Source organism: Mastomys coucha, unplaced genomic scaffold, assembly GCF_008632895.1.
Source record: "Mastomys coucha isolate ucsf_1 unplaced genomic scaffold, UCSF_Mcou_1 pScaffold5, whole genome shotgun sequence".
Lineage (NCBI taxonomy): Eukaryota > Metazoa > Chordata > Mammalia > Rodentia > Muridae > Mastomys > Mastomys coucha.
The window spans coordinates 97,496,980-97,518,498 of record NW_022196911.1 but is presented as its reverse complement, the minus strand read 5'-3'; the positions used below and the strand labels follow the sequence as shown (position 1 = coordinate 97,518,498).

At 47.2% G+C, this 21,519-nt stretch overlaps 3 protein-coding genes and 1 long non-coding RNA gene across 11 annotated transcripts in view; 2 read left to right on the top strand and 2 right to left on the bottom strand.

Moving 5' to 3' along the window:
* Positions 1-260: 260 nt before the first annotated feature.
* On the bottom strand, positions 261-9,541 carry Rundc1 (RUN domain containing 1). Of its 2 annotated transcripts, none has more exons than XM_031351960.1 (5): positions 9,006-9,541; positions 5,595-5,753; positions 3,975-4,173; positions 3,134-3,250; positions 261-2,561 (listed from the first exon to the last, which is right to left on the bottom strand). In XM_031351960.1, the coding sequence occupies exons 1-5, from the start codon at positions 9,516-9,518 to the stop codon at positions 1,693-1,695; spliced, it is 1,857 nt and encodes a 618-aa protein (XP_031207820.1). In that variant the 5' UTR covers positions 9,519-9,541; the 3' UTR covers positions 261-1,692. The 2 variants fall into 2 exon arrangements, with proteins under 2 accessions (XP_031207820.1, XP_031207821.1); XM_031351961.1 differs by having other exon boundaries at positions 261-2,558.
* On the top strand, positions 9,167-15,847 carry Ptges3l (prostaglandin E synthase 3 like). Of its 7 annotated transcripts, none has more exons than XM_031351963.1 (7): positions 9,188-9,720; positions 10,234-10,444; positions 10,556-10,622; positions 10,721-10,819; positions 11,709-11,798; positions 14,905-14,958; positions 15,465-15,847. In XM_031351963.1, exons 1-7 carry the CDS (start codon positions 9,705-9,707, stop codon positions 15,480-15,482), a joined length of 555 nt encoding a protein of 184 aa, XP_031207823.1. In that variant the 5' UTR covers positions 9,188-9,704; the 3' UTR covers positions 15,483-15,847. The 7 variants fall into 7 exon arrangements, with proteins under 7 accessions (XP_031207824.1, XP_031207830.1, XP_031207823.1 ...); XM_031351965.1 differs by having other exon boundaries at positions 9,202-9,989; positions 10,331-10,444; XM_031351969.1 differs by having other exon boundaries at positions 9,204-9,720; positions 10,331-10,444.
* Positions 15,507-21,519, top strand: part of LOC116077428 (alanyl-tRNA editing protein Aarsd1) — an 11,671-nt gene continuing 5,658 nt past the window's right edge. The window contains exons 1-4 of the mRNA XM_031351962.1: positions 15,507-15,670; positions 16,627-16,957; positions 17,075-17,206; positions 19,420-19,579. Coding sequence (XP_031207822.1) covers positions 16,919-16,957; positions 17,075-17,206; positions 19,420-19,579 — 331 coding nt within the window. The 5' untranslated portion in view covers positions 15,507-15,670; positions 16,627-16,918. The remainder of the gene's footprint in view (positions 15,671-16,626; positions 16,958-17,074; positions 17,207-19,419; positions 19,580-21,519) is intronic.
* LOC116077430 overlaps positions 20,689-21,519 on the bottom strand; it is a 1,939-nt gene continuing 1,108 nt past the window's right edge. Inside the window, exon 2 of the long non-coding RNA XR_004113242.1 lies at positions 20,689-20,996. This is a non-coding gene — a long non-coding RNA (uncharacterized LOC116077430). The remainder of the gene's footprint in view (positions 20,997-21,519) is intronic.

Here is a 21,519-nt window from a genome sequence, read left to right as displayed (position 1 = left end):
TTTTTTTTGTTTTGTTTTTGTTTTTCGAGACAAGGGTTTCTAAGGGTTTCTCTGCGTAGTCCTGGCTATCCTGAAACTCACTCTGTAGACCAGGCTGGCCTCGAACTCAGAAATCCTCCTGCCTCTGCCTTCCAACTGCTGGGATTAAAGGCTTGTGCCACCACTGCCTGGCGACAGTTTCTAAATAAATACTGACCTAGATTAGATTACATGGGCTGATAGGACTAGAGAGACTTAGAAAGTGGAGAGGAGCTATGGGCTTTGCAGAGAAGCTACACAAAATATTGAAACTTTATTAGCAATCACAGCTATATCATTATTCATGACATTTTACAATTCCCTTTTTTCCCCTGGGGTTGATGCTAAGGGTTACCAGGCAGGCACTCTCCCACTGAGCAGCACTCCAAGCCCAACCACAGCTGTGCTTTGGGAAACACTAAGTCAATGATGCATCTTAAATGACACATTGCCGAAACGAGGTAAAGTGCACTTCACGGGAACAAAGTACAGGAGGCAGGCTGGATGAGCCATCTTCAGTGAGTCCTGGAGCAAGTGCCTGCTGTAAGCTGAACGATGACCTTCACAGTCATGCTGGCCCTGCCACTGTGCACGTTGCAAGAGCAAACCTCCTGGCAGTCAGTCTCCAAGCCAAGTGGTTCCAATGAGTCACACCCCAGGGGCTGTGGCACTCGTCACCACCAGTGTGACCCTGACAGGGCTTCTGAATGCTTTCACTTCTGCAGGCTGACTGTGTCAGTCCTGAGAGGGCCACAGAAGAAAGTGACTTTCCCAAAACAGCACAGGACATGAGCTGTCATTCCTTATAACTGGTGGAGTGCTGACTGTGTGTGAGGATTACCTCAGCAGGGAGACTGCCATTCTCTTAGACTCATCTTAAAACTCCCTCACAACAAAGGGGAATCAGAATTCAGAACTGCACTTACAGTTCTGGCCCTAGGGCTCTCAAAGCTGCTTCTGAAAAAGGGAGAGTTCCCAGCTAGACTAGCAGGAGCCTCAAGTTCCGTGTCTTCCAGAACCCCATCATACAGCAAGCTGCTGCCATGAAGTAAAGGGTGGGCACAACCTGCATTTTCTAAAAATCAGACATGGCACAGTGAGTTGGCATTAGCTGTGTGGTAACTGATTTTGTTACCACAGGCTCCAAAAGTGGGCTGGGTACACTGTGGTGGGCTAGGGTACACTGTGGTGGGCTGGGGTCAGCTTCTTCTGTTTGCTTCTAACATCCCCAGCACTGGCTGTGCATGGTTTGCATGCATAGTACCAATGAGCTCCACCTCTAGTCCTGATACTGTTTATTTTTTAGACTTTACTATTACATTTATTTGTGTTAGGGCAGGGATTCACATGTGCCACAGTTCATGTGTGGAGGTAAGAGGACAGTTAGTGGGAGGTCTGTTCTCTACTCGTACCACTCAGATTGCCAGGTGTGACAGCATCTTTACCTGGTGAACCATCTCTCAGGCCCAACACTATTTTTTGATGAGAGGCTCTGGCACATCTTTCTAAAATGCTAAGAGAAAAATAGGTCTTGCCTTCATTAGCTGACCACCTGAAAAGGGTCTAAAAAAACTTTCTCTAACCCTTCCTCCGACTCCCTGGCTTTTAATCTACAATTCCAGGCTATCTACCTCTTCAGATTAAGGTGTGTGGGGCTAAGGTTAGGCATTCTCATCAAAAGGCATCTTTGATGTTCTTGAGCTGGCGCACAGCCAAGTCTACAGGAAGGCTGAACTTGAGGCTGCTGAGGCGGCTGAGCAGGTTGAGGGCACTCTCAAAACCTGTGTGGGCCATGTAGCTCCAGGGCTGGTAATGGGGCTCAATGAGGGAGCCTGACTTGCAGATGAGGTTCACCCAGGACACCAGGCGCTGCTCATTCAGTGCCATGCACACCAATGCCTTCAGTTCTGAGTCAGCACTGCGCTTGAAAGGGTCATGTTCTGTCAGCACCAGGTGGATGGCTGTCAGAAGGCTCTGTTTGGGGGTCACGGCAGTGTCACCCATTATAGGCAGAGCGAAGGACTGTGAGAGCTTCCGGGCTGGGGATTCCACATATGCACGGCCATTCTTGGCATGATAGTACTTTACAAAGAGCTCCCAGGGGTGCATGGTCTCAGGGGCTGAGGAGAAAGCTGGCAACAAGCAAGCAATGGGGGCCATGACAAGGCTCATCCCAGAGGAGGGGGTATATAGTCCATGGGCCAGCAGGTCCCTCACAGCCACTGTCAGCTCCTTCCGCACAGCCATAGTCAGCTCGTCCTTGCCTCCCAGAGAGAGGTCCTGGAGGTTGGCCGAAGTGATGACATGGTCATGTGGCTGATGTCTCAAGGCTAGCTGCTTTACTCTGTCTACCGATACTTCCAGTCTTTTCAGCAAGGGGGAGTAGTCTCTGTCTGCCTGGCTCCTCTGCCACAAGGTTTGAGGGATCTGGCCTGTGGCACAGCCCAACTGGCTAACGGCGAAGATCTGGAGCACAGCCAGTGCTCGCCGCATCAGGTGCAGCCCTGTCTCCCGGACTCTCTTGGCGTCTTCTGCCTTTGCTGCTTAGAAAACAGAAAGAGGTCAAAATGACACAGGACATTTAACGAATCACAAGCTGTGAGCAAGGTGTCATATGAAGGCAAGGACATAGCTGGACTGGCTTATTTTTGGCTGATAATACTAGCTATAACTGAGATACTGTGTAGCTCATCCATTTCTTTTTTTTTTTCTTTTGTTCTTTTTTTCTTTTTTTTATTGGTTTTTTGAGACAGGGTTTCTCTGTGTAGCTCTGGCTATCCTGGAACTCACTCTGTAGACCAGGCTGGCCTTGAACTCAGAAATCCGCCTGCCTCTGCCTCCCAAGTGCTGGGATTAAAGGTGTGCGCCACCACGAGGACAACCAGAGGAGTCAGTTCTTTCCTTCTACCATGCAGGTCCTGAGGATTCAACTCATGTCCTCAGGTTTGGCAGCAAGGACCAACACCTGCTGAGCCAATCTTACTATCCTTCTTTTTCCCAGACAGGCTCTCGATGTACAGTCCAGATTGGCCTTGAACTCTCGACCCTCCTGCCTCCACCTTCCACTTTCTGCTTTCTGCTTTTGTAGCCTGTGTGTTCCAGGAGCTGTACTTACCTTTGCTGGGTCCTGGAGGCAGTGGGCTGCCGCCTGCCCTGGTGGAGCTGATGCCTGCCTTCCCACTGGCTTTGCACTCACAGTGTCCACCAGTCTGCAAGGGGCTTCCCACTTCATCTGTGGTCAGAAGTTACAAAAGCAAGACATGTATTTATACCCCTCATAGTAGATTTTTAAAAGGAAAAGAATAGTTAATAGAGCCAGGCAGTGGTGGCGCACGCCTTTAATCTCAGCACTTGGGAGGCAGATGCAGGCAGATTTCTGAGTTCGAGGCCAGCCTGATCTACAGAGTGAGTTTCAGGCCAGCCAGGGCTACACAGAGAAATCCTGTCTCAAAAAAAAAAAAAAAAAAAAAAAAAAAACCAAACCAAACCAAAACAAAACAAAAAAATAGTGAATAGTGTCTATGATCAGAATTTTCTAAATTATTGTGCCTTACTGTGTGAGAGGTGTCTGGTACAGCATAGTTGGCTCAATAATATTTGCTACATAAATGAGGAATGAATCATCCTCAGTAAAACTAAGCAGGAGGATTCTGCTCAAGGCCAGGAGGCCAGCAGTAGACCTGGAAGACCTTCAGATCATGTTCTTTCCATCCTACTGTGGCATACATGAGAGGTCTCACTCTGGAGGCCAGCCTGAACTCACACTATATAACAGGCTGGCCTATAACTCATATCTGCCAGCCTCTGCCTCTCTGAATTCAAGGATTAGAAGCATGCACCACCATACCTCTTCAAGTCTTCTAAGTACAGTGGGAACTGGCCCCTTAGGTAGAAGTTCTCGGTTCACACAGAACTGCCACACTATCTTCGCATCCCCCTGCCAGATGCTCTCTGACCTTGGATGAAGCTGATGAACATTTCCAGGTCCCGTATCTGGGTTTTCAGCTGCTCCACCAGCTGCTCTTTCACTCGAGCTGGGTTGACAATCTGAGCCACTGCTGCGTCCACACGTTGACGAAGCTCCTCGGTGGACAGGGAACTGATGTCCTCATTCAGATTCATGTCCAGTTTCTTTATTAACTCATCAATGATCACCTGTGAAGATCACAGCAATGAGTGTACCCTCCTCAGTTCTCAGGAAGAGGGCAAGGGAGGAAAACCAGGGCTACTGTACTCAAAAGTAAATAAAACCCGCACAGACCTCCCACTTTAGGAGAAATTGCTGCACCTGCTGATTAAGACAGGGCCTGAGAGACAGCTCAGCAGATAGAAGTGTCTGCTATACAAGCCTAATGACCTGAGTTAGACCTCAGAGCCCATATAAAGGCTGAAGGAGAGAGCGTGTGCTGTGCACATGTGCACAAATGTGCATATACATTCATACAGTAATTTAAGAAGAAAGATGGGGACACAGATTCTCTTGCCCTTCCAGAGTCACAAGAACCCTCAGCTCAGGGCTGGAGGAGAAGCTGTTGGTAGAGTGCTTTCCTAGCATGAATAAAAACCTGGGCACATGTTCTCAGGTACCATAGAAACCAGGTGGGAAGATGAACACCTGTCATCTAAGCACTTTTGCAGGAGGATCACAAGTTCGAGGTCATGCTTGACTGTATAACAAGAGGCCAGCCTAGGCTGTATGAGGCCTGTCTCAAAAACAAAACAAAACAAAATGAAACAAAACAAAAGAACACCTAATTCCTTTTGGTCAGAAATGGTACCTCTCATGTACTGTGAATTAAAAAGCCAGTAAGCTTTCATCCAGTAGAAGGGAGAAAGATCCAAAGTGGCTAAAAAACCAATAGCCTCATATTTGGGCTGGAGAGATGGCTCAGCAGTTAAGCGTGCTCTTAACTGGCACGCTGTCTGGGACCAGGGTTGGGTTCCCAGCACCCACATGGCAGCTCACAATTTCTGTAACTCAACTTCAGCCTGCTACCATCTTCTGGCCTATATAGGCAGTTGCTTGATACCCTTGATAGACAGACAGATGTATAGGTGGGCAAAATAACCATATGTGTAAAATAAAAAATAAAATCCCCAAAGCTTCATAATACTTTCTCTAAAGGTTTCTGAGTGAGGTGCAGGGGGAAGGGGTTTGGGGGGGCTAAAAAAAAAAAGGTTTCTGAGTGAATATATATTTATTCTTTCCTTTTTTTTTCTCTAAACAGGGTTTCTCTGTGTAGCCCTGGCTGTCTGGAACTCATTCTGTAGACCAGGTTGGCTTGAACTCACAGAGATTCTCCTCCTCCTGTCTCTGCATCTCAAGTCCTGGCACTCATTATGCCTTAATTTCTCATATTTTTTTATTGATGAAAACAAGTGATAGAGGAACTTTGGAAGAAAGGGAGCAAAAATGAGAGACTGGTTCCAGGAAGCAGTCAACTTTCCTTTGCTTTGGACCCCAGGTTCTTGGTAAGGCTGTGGGAAGTGCACTGGGCAGAGGCCATGCAGGAATGCCACCGGCAGGCACATAGTAAGCATGAGAAATGCCCGAGTCGCCCCTGAGGTCTGCTCACCCGCTGCCTTTCCAAGACCACGGACTGTGGCAAGGAGTCATAACTCCCCTCCTGATAAGCAAATGTTTCCAGGTCATCAAGCTGGGTCTTGAGCTGCAGAATCAATTCTTTCTGCTTCTCCCTCTGGGTTTCCAGGCGTTCCCGTTTTTCCTGTTCACTCTGTGATGAGAAATAGACTTGGATCTATTTTACCGAAAAGAGAAACCAAGGGCCAATAATGGCCAGGGAAATACATAAGGCTTCAAGGGAACAAAAGACAAGGCAGGTTCCGCAGGAACCATGTACTTCACTCATGGCAATTGATTACATCTGTGTTTTCATTTAGAGCATGATACAAACACGATGAAGCCTTTTGTTAATAGGCTTGTGGTTTTTCAAAGGTCTAGTCAGGAGAGAGAAAACAGGTAAGATAGCCTCCAGGAGTTAAAGGTGTCATCTTTCATAGTCAGTCGACAGAGCATAACTCCTCACTACTCTGTGCAAACCAATTTTTGCACAACTGTCTGGGGAAATGAGCCAGGGATGGTGCCTTGTGAAGATCAGAGGTTCGTGCCCAGCATGAGCTAGATAGCTGGTTTGAGGGTGAGCTACAAGAGACTCTATCTCAAAAGGCAAAGCCTGGGAAAGGCTTACATATATAGAAATCAACCAGTTTTATGAAATTTCAGAGTTACTTGGAAAGGTTATAGCTATTTCTGTAAAACGGGAAACAATGAAATGTAAGTGCCTAACGCATAGAAATCTAGAAGCCAAGTTACAGGGATGGGACGCTAACAGTGTGGTGTGTGGGTGTATGTGTGGGGAAATTTCTGAGAACAACCCCTTTCTCACCACCAGCTACCATGGAGCTTCTGCCTTTACGTTATTAAAGTCCATTACAGGGATCAAGTCTTGCCAACATATTCTTAGATACTGGGTCTTTATCATTTTGAGTACAAAAACAAAACAAAAAGCAAGCCAGATGTGATATGTACACATGTACTCCTCAGTGAGTTTCAGGCTAGCCTGAGCTACATATACGGACTTTGTCTTCACCACCACCACTGACAACCAACCAACCAAAACAGAAGCACTAAGCCACGCATAGACATAGGCTGCATTTTAAGCTGGGATCTACACAGCATTGAACTTAGCCTTACAGTGGTACTTACCAAGCCCTCAAGAAGCAAGGGAGGAGAGAGAAAAGACAAAAAACAAAGAATATGTTTTCATTCAACTTCTTAAAGAACAAACCCCTTCCTCTAGCTTTGTTGAACATGAAAGACGCCTCAGGATGCTCTCCAGCTCTGAGTGTTGCCGCTGTTTCTCATAACCCCATTCTTTTCCTCAGCTAGTCACTAGGCCTCCACTGAAAGCTTTCCCTAGCTTTCTCCAGGAAGAACAAGTCATTTCTTCCTTTGTATTGTGTACACTTAGTCATCACAGTGTTGGTTTAGGACCTGTCTCTACTAATTTACGAACTAAAGGACCTTGACTTTTGATCTTCAGTACACCTAGAACTGTGCTCAGTATGGGGTGAATTCTCAATATATACATACATATATATACATATATATATCTTTTCCTTAAAAAAATATCTTTAACATTTTATTTTATGTTCATGGATGATTTGCCCCCATGTATGTCTGTGCACTACATGAGTGTCTGGTACCCAATGACTTGAACAGCATGTATAGACAGTTGTGAGCTGCTGTGTAGATGCTAGGACTCAACCCTGAGTTCTATGCAAGAGCAGCCTGCTCTTAATCACTGAGCCATCTCTCCAGACCTCATTACATATTTCTTATATGTTTTTGGACTAAATTAGGTACAGAACAACACATTCCAAATAATGAACTGGAAGAAATTGTCTAACTACCCAAAAGAGAAAGAAACAAAAACATAGTCTATCTTTGCCATCCCTTTGTGAAGCCAATGGGCTGGCGAGATGGCTCAGCAAATAAGAGCACCGACTGTTCTTCCAAAGGTCCTGAGTTCAAATCCCAGCAACCACATGGTGGCTCACAATCACCCATAATGAGATCTGACACCCTCTTTTGATGTGTCTGAAGACAGCTACCGTGAATTACACTGGAGCAAGCAGGGCCAGCAGAGATCCTGAGTTCAATTCCCAGCAGCCACACACATAATAGCTCACAGCCATCTGTACAGCTACGGTGTACTTATACACATAAAATAGATAAAATAAATCTAATAAAAAAACAGCTATAAATCTTGACTTGCTTCCATGATTGCTCCTGCCAAGTCTGTCACTAGCTGACATTGTTACAGCATATTTGCTGGAATTATGCAAACAAATTATCAGCAAGACCAATAAGTTCTGGGGTAAGGCAGGAAATAATGGATTTAATGTCCAGTACACATTGAGACAAAGTTGAAGGTACTCTGGAGAGACTGGGGCGATAGCTAACTTGGTAGTGTGCCTGCCTAGCATGCACTAGGTGCTGGGTTCAAACCCAAGCACTGAATAATTGGGGATGGTCCTCGTGCCTATAATCTCAGTATCCAGAAGTTGGAGGCCGAGGAGAAATTCAAGGTTAGGAACACCGAGCCTGATGGCTTGTGTTTGATGTCTAGAACTCACATACTAAGGAGAGAACTAACTCCTGAAAGTTGTCCTCTGAACTCCACATGTAGACTATGACACCAGCACTGTGCTCCTACACACACACACACACACACACACACACACACACATTAAAAAACAAACAAACCTCAAGATTATTCTATAGCAAGTTCTGGGCTAGAGAGCCTGTCTTTAAAAAAATCAATAACGAAATTTTCAAGGGCTGAGGACATAGCTTAATTGGCGACAGAGTGCTTGCCTAAACATGGAAGTTCCTGGGTTTCACCCCCAAGACTGCTCCCTTTGCCCCCCAAAACAGAAAAAGTACATCACTCTGCCCAAAGAATGCACTTAACAATAAAGCTGCTGCTTCTTCTTCTTCTTCTTCTTCTTCTTCTTCTTCTTCTTCTTCTTCTTCTTCTTCTTTTCTTCTTCTTCTTTTCTTCTTCTTCTTCTTCTTCTTCTTCTTCTTCTTCTTTTTTTTTCGGTTTTTCGAGACAGGGTTTCTCTGTGTAGCCTTGGCTGTCCTGGAACTCACTCTGTAGACCAGGCTGGCCTCGAACTCAGAAATCCACCTGCTTCTGCCTCCCAAGTGCTGGGAATAAAGACGTGCGCCACCACCGCCCGGCTCAATACTCGCCATATGTCTTTCTGCATCTTCTTGACTCTATTCTCTCTCTCTCTATTCTCTATAGTACTTCTATTGTATTCTCTCTATTCTCTACAGTACTTCCAGCTGGGTCGCTCCACACCCTTTCTACCTGGTTCCGTGTCAGCATCACCACCCACCAACTCCCTGCCTGCATCATCTTCATTCTCACCCGGACCTAGCGGCAGACACTCACCTGGTCCTCACTCCGCACCCGTGGCCGGTCCCCCGGCAGCACATCGTTTTCGTCACCGCCACAAGGGTCTTCCAGCCCCTCGTAACCTAGGACGTGAGGACAGCCGCGGAAGGCAAAGTCTTCGAGCTCGCGCAGGAGTCGCTGCTGCTCCGCCGGCGCCCCGCGCACTACCTGGCGCAGGCGGAACTGCACCTGCGCGAAGTGCGAGGACAGCGCGAGCAGGGCGGAATCCAGCTGCCGCCGCTCGGCTTGCAGCCGCCTCAGCGTGCGGACCGTCGCGTCGGGAGGAGAGCCCGGAGCCGCTCCAGGCTCTTCGGCTGCCGCCGCCTCGGAGAACGTCGCCGCCCCAGGGCCAGTTTCGGCTACTGCCCCCACGGGAGCCCAGCGCACAGTCTCGCATGGTGGCAGCGACTCCTCCTCCTCCTCCTCCTCCTCTTCTTCCTCGCCCTTCGCCTTAGGCTCGAGAGCGGTCACCACAGTTCCCAGCTCGGTAGCCACTTCCACCGTCGCCATCTTCCCGGAAACGCCGCCGCACGTCAGTTGCGCCCCCTTGCTGCCATGGCAACCGGCACTGGCAGGGAAGCCTGGACGAGCGGTGGGCGGGCGTTGCTCGCCTCCAATCTCGGGAGGGCCCGCCCCCTCGGAGCTTCTTTAATACGTTTTTGTCAATTAGACACTTTGCGTTGGAGGAACAAGTGAATGAAACCGAGAACAAGTAATGTCCTGCCTATAGTGTCTAGAGTATCCCTTTCCCTGGCTAAAGAGGGTAGATATTGTATTCCTAATCTGTTTATTTCTGGAGACCCCGAGACGTAGTAAAGTTTCCCAAATCACTTTTGCTGTCAAGCCACCTTTCCCTCCCTCTCAACCCTCCCTCCTACCATATAAGGAGAGGCAGCTGCTAGGGGCCTCCTAGGATCTAAAAATAGAGGCCTTTGCGTGGGACTCCAAAAGCCACGGGGCAGCTGGAGTCACCATGGAACGGTGAGTTTCAGCCCGCCATCATACAGGTCCTACATACTCCCCTGCCCGTTTTCCTGCCCCACATCTTGTAGAAGCTGCTGATTCTGCCCATCAAAGAGAGCCCCAGACTCCAGGTCTCTGTGACTGTGGGTGAGAGGGGGTGGTGAGATCTGAACGTACTTCTTAACTCCTTCCTTCCCTTGTCTGTCTGGGTTTATTCTCGCCACCTCCACCCACTCCCACCACTCCCCTCTGCCTGGTTCAGCGGCACCATGTACAAGTCTACTGTCTCCTCCCTCCACCTTTCCATATTGCCTTCAGTCTTGCCCACCCCTACCAAGCCCCACCTCCAACCTCTTCAGGCAGCATGCCCGGACTCTGTGGTACGACAGACCCAAATACGTTTTCATGGAGTTTTGTGTTGAGGACAGCACCGACGTCAGTGTGCTCATTGAGGACCACCGCATCGTGTTCAGGTAGTAGCCTTCCCCCGTGGACCGGCCTGGCGTCTCAAAAACTGTTCCTCCCCTCCTGGTGCCTCAAGAACTTGTCCCGTCACTTCCTCTCTCTCTTTATTGTATCTTTAGCTGCAGGAATGGTGATGGAGTGGAGCTGTACAACGAGATTGAGTTCTATGCCAAGGTGAACTCCAAGGTGAGGGCAGGGTAAGGATCGTCATGTCTGAACAAGAAAGGCTGGCCAAACAAGGAGACTGGAGGTTTATCCTAAAAATGAGGCTCTCTGTCTGACAGGACTCCCAGGATAAGCGCTCTGGTCGTTCCATTACTTGCTTTGTAAGAAAATGGAAGGAGAAGGTGGCCTGGCCTCGGCTCACCAAGGAGGATATAAAGGTGAGTGTGTAGGGAGTGACCTACTGCTGTGCTCTCTTCATCTGAGGAAGCTTTCTCTGTGCACCCAGGCATCAGAGTTATATCTGGAATGGCGTTTGCCTTCTTTCCAGACACTACTGAGGGAGCCCTCTGGGCCCTGAGTATGCGATGTCCCAATTATTCTCGAATCTATGTATTTCCTCCTAGTCTAGACAGCACCCATCAGGGTTTGTCTGCGTTTGCTTTTGTTTTCCTCTTTCTTCGTTGCTCAGGCTAGCCTTGAACTTGCCATCCTTCTGCCTAAGCCTTCTGAACATTGACACTACAAGCATGCCTATGACATTACAGGCATTACTATGCCTGACTCTGTTGCATATTTTCTGTCTCATTTCTTTTTTCTTTTTGTTTTTGTTTGTTTTTTGTTTTTTCAAGACAGGGTTTCTCTGTGTAGCCCTGGCTGTCCTGCAACTCACTCTGTAGACCAGGCTGGCTTCGAACTCAGAAATCCGCCTGCCTCTGCCTCCCAAGTGCTGGTTTAAAGGAGTGCACCACCACCGCCTGGCCAGAGAGACCTAGTTTTTAAGAGCAGTGGCTACTCTTCTGTAGGACTCAGGTTCCTACTCTAGCTCACTGCTTGGTTGAGTCCTAGGGTGCTTTGTGTTGGCCACCCCAGTCCATCAGCCCTCGGAGGGTAGAACTCTGTGCTTTTTCAGACCCTGTGTTTTTGGTGTTGGTGTTGGTACCAAGGGCTTGGTGAACATTTGTGGATGCATGTTGGAGGGCAGGTTGGGGGCACTGTAGCACATTGGCCTTTCCCTCTGAGGTCCCCGTCTGTGCACAGGCCCCCACTCTTTCCCTGAGCTGTTGCTCCTGTCCTCCCTGCTGTGACGATCTGTGCTTCCTCTTACAGCCTGTGTGGCTCTCAGTGGACTTCGATAACTGGAGAGACTGGGAAGGAGATGATGAGATGGAGCTGGCTCAGGTGGAACATTATGCAGAGGTATGAAATACAGCACCTGCTGTTCATCTTGATCAGTCTGTGTTTGTCTGCACATACTAGCTAGGGAATTAGCAAGGCCCAGACAGGGATATTGGAACTCCTTCAGCAGGCTACTTGCTGGTGCTAATATCCTATATATTTGATTCATTTGTATATTTAGCAGAAACGAGAGAAATTAGTATTAGTGAAATTTAAAAAATGAAAGATTTATTATTTTATTTATTTACTTTTGAGACAGGATCTTAACTATGGAGCTCTGGGTGGTCTGGAACTCACTCTATAGACCAGGCTGGCCTCAAACTCAGAGATCCACTTCTGCCTCCATGGTGCTGGGGTTAAAGGTGTGTTTCACCATGCCCTGGATTATTTTTATTTGTGTGTGTGTTGGACCCCTGGAGTTACAGGTGGTTGTAAATTGTCTGATGTGGGTGTTGGAAATAAAACTTGAATCCTCTGGAGGAGAAACAGGTACTCTTAGTTTTGAGCCATCTTAAAACAAACAAACAAACAAACAAAACCAGCTGGGTGGTGGTACTGGTGGTGCATGCCTTTAATGCACTCAGGAGGCAGAAGCAGACAGATCTCAAGCAGGCAGACTTCTAGGACACCAGAGTGAGTTCTACAGAGTGAGTTCTAGGACAACCAGGGCTACACAGAGAAACCTTGTTTTTAAAAACCAATAAATAAATAAATAAACCCAACAACTTAATACATTGTCTTTGTTTGTTTATTGACTGGGATGGGCAGACGTGCACAAGCCCAGGGTATTCCACCAGTACCCAACATGGAGGTCCCAGGAATTGAACTCATCTCCTCAGGCTTGGTGGCAGCTGCCTACTTTTTTTTTTTTTTTTTAAGATTTATTTATTGCCAGGCAGTGGTGGCACATGTCTTTAATCCCAGCACTTTGGAGGCAGAAGCGGGCAGATCTCTGAGTTCGAGGCCAGCCTGGTCTATAGAATGAGCTCCAGGACAGCCAGGGCTATACAGAGAAACCCTGTCTCGAACCCCTCTCCCCCCAAAAAAATAATAGTAAAAATAAAATAAAAGATTTATTTATTTTATGTATGTGAGTACACTGTAGCTGTACAGGTGGTTGTGAGCCTTCATATGGTTGTTGGGAATTGAATTTTTAGGACCTCTGCTCCCTCCAGTCAACCCCGCTCGCTCTGGCACAAAGATTTATTTATTATTATACATAAGTACACTGTAGCTGACTTCAAATGCATCAGAAGAGGGTTTCAGATCTCATTACATGGTGGTGAGCAACCATGTGGTTGCTGGGATTTGAACTCAAGACCTTCGAAAGAGCAGTCAGTACTCTTAACCATTTGAGCCATCTCTCCAGCCCACAGCTGCCTATTCTTATTGAGCCATCTTGCCAGCCCATAGTAGTAAAACTTCCCACAGCCTCACTTACAATTTGCAGAGTAGTGTCTGTATTAGGTAAAAATGTAACAAAACCACTCTGTAATTCTTGCTTCTGTGATTCTAGGTGGTTTTCTTAAGCTGGAAAAGTTGATAGGAATCTAATACTAGCCAGTATAAAACTCACAAGTCACTGGCTCCCCATAAACAACACCTGCCTTGTGGGATTTGGTTTTAGAAGACCAGAAACTCCGTAATTCAAACTGTAAAAGGACTCACAGATCCCAGACTCTGATTGACATGGAGGATGCTTTCTGAGTGTGTTTAAATTGATTGATTTTTTTTTCTTTGTGAGACTCAGTCTTCCTATGTAGCTTAAGCTGATCTTGAACTTGCTATTCTCCTGCCTCAGTCTTGTGAATGCTAGGTGTCTGTGACACCCACTTTAAATTAGTTTTTTTTTTGTTATTTTCTTTTTTTGTTTTTGTTTGTTTGTTTGTTTGTTTTGTTTTTCGAGACAGGGTTTCTCTGTGTAGCCCTGGCTGTCCTAGAACTCACTCTGTAGACCAGGTTGGCCTTGAACTTAGAAATCTGCCTGCCTCTGCCTCCCAAGTGCTGGAATTAAAGGTGTGTACCACCACTGCCCAGCTTAAAGTTATTTTCAACGTGGTTTGTTTGTTACCTGCTTTATCATGTGTTTATGTGTGCCTAAGTGAGTTTCTGTGTACCATGTGCATGAAATCTAGGGACTGCCTGATGTAGGTGCTGGGAACTGAACTGGGTGTCTTACTCAGGGTTTCGATTCCTGCACAAACATCATGACCAAGAAGCAAGTTGGGGAGGAAAGGGTTTATTCAGCTTACTTCCACATGGCTGTTCATCACCAGAGGAAGTCAGGACTGGAACTCAAGCAGGTCAGGAAGCAGGAGCTGATGCAGAGGCCATGGAGAGATGTTCCTTACTGGCTTGCTCAGCCTGCTCTCTTATAGAACCCAAGACTTTCAGCCCAGGGATGGCACCACCCACAAGGGGCCCTACTCCCAATCAGTAATTGAGAAAATGCCCCACAGCTGGATCTCATGGAGGCACTTCCTCAACTGAAGCTCCCTTCTCTGTGATAACTCCAGCCTGTGTCAAGTTGACACACAAAACCAGCCAGTACACTGGGTTACACTGCAAGAGCAGGAAGTGCTCTTAACCGTGGAGCCATCTGAGCCATCTCTCTAGGCCCTGCACTCCCTCCCCATTTTTGTTTTGAGACTGGGCTTCTCTGTGTAACAGCCTTGGCTGTCCTGGAACAAGCTTTATAGACAAGGCTGGCCTCCATCTCACAGAGATCTGCCTGTCTCTGCCTCCTGAGTGCTGGGATTAAAGGCTTGTGCTACCACACCTGGCTGGCCCTGGTGCTTTTGAGACAGTCTCATGAAGCCCAGGCTGACCTTGAAGAACTTCCTATGTAATGAGCTGAGGCTGGCCTTGAACTCCTGACCTTCCTGCCTCCACTTGTTAAGTTCTAGTATTTGCAATCAAGTGCCAACATACATACTCTGTCCAAAGTTAACTTTTGTAAGCCACCAGGTGGGTTCTGGGAACCAAAGGCAGGTCCTCTTAAAGAGCAGCAAGTGGTCTTAACTGTTGAATCACATGTCCAGTGTCTCCTGGCTGGGACCTTTCTCCCATCTCTACTACTGCTCTCCCCTTACCCCTCCTCTCTTGTGACTGTTTCTCTTCCTATTAGCTTTTGAACAAGGTCAGCACTAAGAGGCCTCCCCCTGCCATGGATGATCTGGATGTAAGTAACACCTTCCCTAGATCTTTCAGCTTCCTTTTAGCCTTTACAAGTAACACATTCGAGCTGGATACAGCTCAATGGAAGAGTGTCTTCCCACCATCCACAACTCCCATGCTCCAAAAAAAAGGAACAGGAGGGAAAAAACCCCACAAACTTCTAAGAATGTGTATTCCATTCTCCAGCACACAGTGGTTCTCTGCGTGTTCTGGTGTTCTGAGCCTGACACGAGGCCGAGTGTTCTCTAAGCCTCCCCCTTCTTCCTCCCTATCCTAAAGGAGACCTGGCTCCGATGAGTGTCTACAGCTCTTTAGAGCTGTAACACCCTTCGAAATCCTCAAAACAAGGGACGCACAATAGAGTCCTGTTCATTGAGTGCTTTACCTCATTCCCCAAAGTTAGCCTCCTAAGAGATGTGACTTGGGATTTCAGAAGAGCAGGGGGAGTGAGTGAGCAGCATCTGTGAAGGTCACCATAGAAACCACAGGCACTCTGTCTTCTCCTTCCAGGATGATTCTGACAGCTAACTAACTTTCTGTGATGGTGGACCCAGGGAGGAGGCGGTAGCTACCTTCTGTCATGCTGAAAAGCTAGAACGGGGCCTTCTTCAACTACTTCGCCATGCACCAAGATCCACAGAGACCTCTGAGGCTTTCCAGAAGCTCCTTCTGAAGAGTCCCTCTCCATGTGTTAGATCTTCCTCCTCGGCGCCTGGGTGTGGTCCTGCATCAGATGGGGTGGGAAGCTGACTGCTGGGGCTGACCTCCCACTCACCTGACTTAGAACCTGTGCTTGGGATGCTTGGATTGTTGGACATGTGTTCACATGTGTTCACATGTGAGAAGGCAAAGGCCAAAGAAGAAAGAGATTATAATAAATTCTAGTAATGATCCTTCTCTCTCCTTTCTGTACTTTTCCCTCCCTGTGGAAAGCCCCTTGTTTCTGCAGAGCTTCTGACCACTTATTATTATTTGTAATAATAAATACATCTTTGGGCCAGAGCAAGCAGGGACTGAGCAGGGTTGACTGGAGTGAGCAAAGGTCCTAAAAATTCAATTCCCAACAACCACATGAATGCTCACAACCATCTGTACAGCTACAGTGTACTCGTATACATAAAAATTAAAAAACTTTTTAAAAAGTCCAAATTATTGGGCAGTCATGGTGAACTCCTTTAATCCCAGCACCTTGATTATTTTTTTTAAAGATTTATTATCATATGTTAGTACACTGTAGCTGTCTTCAGACACACCAGAGAGGGCATCAGATCTCATTAGATTTCATTACAGATGGTTGTGAGCCACCATGTGGTTGCTGGGATTTGAACTCAGGACCTTCAGAAGAGCAGTCAGTGCTTTTAACCGCTGAGCCATCTCTCAAGCCCCCGACCCCAGCACTTTGAAGGCAGAGACAGGAGGATCTCTGTGAGTTCAAGGCCAGCTTTGTCTACAATGCAAGTTCCAAGACTGACAGCCAGAACAGTTATACAGTAAAACCCTGTCTCAAAACACCACCACCACCCAAAAATACACATTATCATAAATCATAGATTTCTGAGGTTTGTGAGTTAAATTTCTTCCCTTTAGTTTAAAAAAAGTTACATGATAAAATATTATGGGTATTGGTTTTAAATAAAATATTAACATATATGCCTTGTGTATTTTTGTCCAGCCCTTCTCATTTCCATCTCTATGCCGCAAGTCCTCTCCTGGTCAAGTCACAAGTCCCCAAGAGCTGAAGAACGTCTTAGTTCGAGCTGTGAATTTAGTTTTGTGGTCTTTCAGTCTCAAGTCGGTGACAAAACAACACAGAACACGTACAATCAGCAGTTTTAGTAAATGTGCGCAAATTACACGCCTTCACGCTGAGCGCGGTAACGCTTAAGAAAATTTGTCCCACATCGCTCTCCGTCCACCGCCCGGCTTTCCTGCGCGCGCGGGTCTCTCCGGCCTAGGAGACCGCGATGGCGTTCCTGTGTCAGCGCGACAGCTACGCACGGGAGGTGCGTTCCGTGGGGCGAGGGTCCTGAGACGGATGGTGCCATCGGTAGGGAGGGTGGCTGCAGGCTCCAGTGTCGGCGCGAGAGGCATAATGCTCGCTCCGCTCTCTCTCTGCGCAGTTCGTCACCACGGTGGTCTCTTGCCGTCCCGCCGAGCTACAGACCGACTTGAGCGGCGGCAAGAAAGAAGTGTTGAGCGGTTTCCAAGTGGTTCTGGAAGACACGCTGCTTTTCCCCGAGGGCGGGGGCCAGGTACTGGGAGCAGCCTCAGCCTAACCCCCTCCCAGGAACCCCCACATTCTGGCTCGCTCCTGCAGAAAATGCGCTCGCCCTTTTCTCAGCGTCAGTAAATCAGAGGGACGTTAGTTCATTACACTATTCATTCAGCATATGCTTATGTAGATAAGACACATGCAGTGTGTCATATTCCAGGCGCTGAAGATAGACTGAACAAGACAGTGCCTCTAAAAACACGTGGAGTGCCTATTGCAGACAACCCCGTATGGCAGGTATAAGTAACGATAATGTCTCTAGAAATAAGCTGGATAAAAGGGAAAAGAGTGGTGGGATGCTCGCCTCTGTAGAGAGCCTTCTGGACTACTTGGTAGTTGTCTGTGAAAGGAAGAGGTGAGCCCGTGCAGCTATTTAGTGGTTCTCAGGTAAGAGAAATAGTTCAGATAGACAGACTAGCTGTGCAAAGGCTCTGAGATGCAACTCAACCCGAAGCATTTTACAGGGACTAAGATGCTGTTCGGAGAGTTCAGAAGACGGGCATTGCCTTTCAGAGCAGACCTTTCAGTGCTCTGATGGAGAACATAGCTACAGTTTATAAGAAGAGAGTGCCCACCTAAAGTGGGAGGAGCTCCAGGAGGGTTCTTAACAGCCAGGTTGATAGCAAAAACAAGGACAGTGAAGCCTGAAAGAATCGCTGAATCTACCTAACTGTAAACAAAGCAGTGTGATAGTGCTGGAGCTTGTGCATGTTGAGGACAAGCTAGACAGCTTTGGAACGGTAATTGATGCTAGTTCAGAGGGTCCACGAAGACTCTGGCAGCGCACGGCTTTAATCCCAGCACTTGGGAGGCAGAGGCAGGAGGGTTTCTGGGTTTAAAGCCAGCCTGGTCTACAGGGTGAGTTCCAGGACAGCCAGGGCTACATAGAGAAACCCTGTCTCGAAGAAGAAAAAAAAAAGTACAGACTCCATTCAGGAAACCAGTGAGCTGTGGAAGATCTGAGTCAGGGAAGACGTCAGTAGACCTGTGAGGGGGAAAGCCTCAGTTTTTGCTTTTTTATTTAAAAATTTTTTTTTCTTAAATTTATTTTTTATTTATATGAGTACACTGCAGTTGTTTTCAGACACACACTAGAAGAGTATATCGGATCTCATTACAGATGATTGTGCTACCATGTGGTTGCTGGGAATTGAACTCAGGACCTCTAGAAGAGCAGTCAGTGCTCTTAACCACTGAGCCATCCATCTCTTTAGCTCTTTATTTATTTTTTTTTAATCAGTTCCTACTTCCCCACATCTGATCTGCTAAAGAAAAACCCTTGACCTCCCAAGTGTGTATAAAGTGCCTCTTATTTTTTTTTAAAAAAACTACACTTACTCATTCAATTTTTATTTATTTGTTTGTGTGTGCTGTGTGTGTGTGTGTGTGTGTGTGTGTGTGTGTGTGTGTGTCAGAGGACTTGTGGGAATTAGTTTTCTCCTTCTAGACAGGTCCCAGCAATCTAACTCAGGTCATTAGGCTTGCCAGCAAGTACCTTTAACCTGTGAGCCGTCCTACCAGCCCTGAACCTTTCCTATTAAACGTTACTCCCTTCAGTCTTCCTGATTTCCCAGACTATTAGGTCTCTTGAGACTGAGTTTCTGTGGCGTGATCTATGTGGCGGGATCTATGTGGCTTATCTACATGTTTTTCGGATGGCTTGATACTTTTCTAAACGATGATTAGATATTGTTTAATCTCATCCTGGTGTCTATGCTGAGGACTGAGTGGTTAAAGGCAGAACACTCAGACCACTTTAGTCTGTTAAAGATAATCCAAGTCAGAGGTTCTCAACCTTCCTAATGCTGTGACCCCTTAATACAGTTCCTCATGTTGTAGTGCCACCCAGCCATAAAGTTATTTTGTTACTACTTCATAATGAAATTTTGCTCTTATGAATTGCTATGTAAATATTTGATATATGTATGACCCCTGTGAAAGGGTCATACAACCCCCTAAGGGGTCATGACCCCACAGGTTGAGAACCACTAATTTAAGGTGCCAACAATAAGGATTAGGATCTTTTGAGCTTTACTCAAATCTTCAGGGCTGCACGTAGTTCCTTTTGTTTTAATGATGCTTGTCTGCCCTAGAAAAAAAAAAAACCCAAAGGTGTTGACAGCGTGAACAGAGAGAATAGAGCATCTAGGTAGGGTGAGCCCTGCTCCAGGGTTGATTACTTCTTTCCCCTAGCCTGATGACCGTGGTACCATCAATGACATCTCTGTGCTGAGGGTGACCCGTCATGGGGCCCAGGCCGATCACTTCACACAGACACCTCTGTCCCCTGGAAGTCAAGTCCAGGTCCGGGTGGACTGGGAGCGGAGGTTTGACCACATGCAGCAGCATTCAGGTAAGGGGCACAGGACTGGGGGCACCCAAGAAGATGGGCTGTGAATAGCCATATCACAATGGCTGAGCTGGGGTTTCAGTTCTCTGGGGAGCAAGAGCGACACCATTAGAATCAGCTTCGATCCAGGCAGTGTGCAATGAATATTGTGAAAACAACATGAACGTTAAAGTTCTAGAACAACTGTTGGCCTTTTGTTTTGTTTTGTTTTTCGAGACAGGGATTCTTTGTATAGCCCTGGCTGTCCTGGTACTCACTCTGTAGACCAGGCTGGCCTCGAACTCAGAAATCCGACTGCCTCTGCCTCCCAAGTGCTGGGATTAAAGGAGTGTGCCACCACCTCCCAGCGAGTCAGGCAAATTCTTAATCACTGAGCTATATCGCCAGCCCTTTCTTAGTTTTGGGGGACAGTGTTTTCTCATGTAGCCTTGGTTGGCCCAAAACTCAATATGTAGATCAGGCTGACCTCCTGCCTCCTGAATACTGGATTACAAGCATACCATGCCTACCCAGTTACTGCTGGTTAGAAGTAGTCTCACTTGATGTCTCTATCTGGATGTCTTATAGGTTTTCAAATTCATAATGCCCTAAACTGGAGTGGAAAGGTCACTGTCTTCTCCCTGCTTGCTTTAATATCCTGCTGGTCTTCAGCATTTCCCCAGTCACTCACAGCATCTCCCAGTCTCTCACAGCATCTCCCCAGTCACTCACAGCATCTCCCCAGTCACTCACAGCATCTCCCCAGTCTCTCACAGCATCTCCCAGTCACTCACAGCATCTCCCCAGTCTCTCATAGCATCTCCTCAGTCTCTCACAGCATCTCCCAGTCACTCACAGCATCTCCCCAGTCTCTCACAGCATCTCCCCAGTCTCTCACAGCATCTCCCAGTCACTCACAGCATCTCCCCAGTCACTCATAGCATCTCCTCAGTCTCTCACAGCATCTCCCCAGTCATTCATAGCATCTCCCAGTCACTCACAGCAACTCCCCAGTCACTCACAGCATCTCCCCAGTCACTCACAGCATCTCCCAGTCTCTCACAGCATCTCCCCAGTCACTCACAGCATCTCCTCAATCAGGTCATTCCAGATGCTTCACTAGAGACAGTAAGTCAGTCACCGAGTGTCTCCATTTATCCTCAATTATCTTTCTGCTTCTGTCCACTGCAGTAGTCCCAGCCCCCGCCCTCACTGTCTCCCCTATGGACCTCTGGCTGGTTTCCTCATGTGCAGTCTTGCTCCTTGCTCCTCTGTTCCTATACAACAGCCCAAAGAGCCTTTTCTTTTCCCCATATTAAGGACTAAATCCAGGACCTCGTGCCACAGAGCAATCCTCTTATTTCCTTGTACTGCTGGAGAGTAAAGCCAGGGTCTTGCCTGTGCTAGCTGAGCCCTCTGTCACAGAGCAGCCTTAACAATCCTTAAAAAAAAGAAAAGAAAAGAAAAAGAAAATGAGATCACCTCACTCCCCTGCTCTTCAAAATCTTCCTGTAGTTCTTGTGTGTAAAGCTATTACCAAGGCCTACAGACCTGCTTCTCGTGTATGTTCTGACCTTACCAGGACCCCCACTGCACCCATCTTTTTGAACTGATTACTGGTACACATCACACCCGTTCCCTCCTCAAGGCTTTGTCAGTTCTTTATGTCCTCTTGCTTCATTCTTCCTTTCCCTTTTCTCCCTGTCTTCTTCCCTCTCATCAGTCAGGAGTGCAGTTGCGCCTCAGAAGCCAACCTCTGCATTCTGCATGTGGTAGGCATTCAGTAAACATTTGTCAGATGAATCAATGCACATGCCAGAACTCCAACTCAGACCCCGCTTCTGAGGAGATATTTTGCCTTGGCAAGTCATTGTGATGTAGCTTTGTAAAGCTGCAGGGAGAATTCTCAAGCTGATCTATCTATCTATCTATCTATCTATCTATCTATCTATCTATCTATCTCT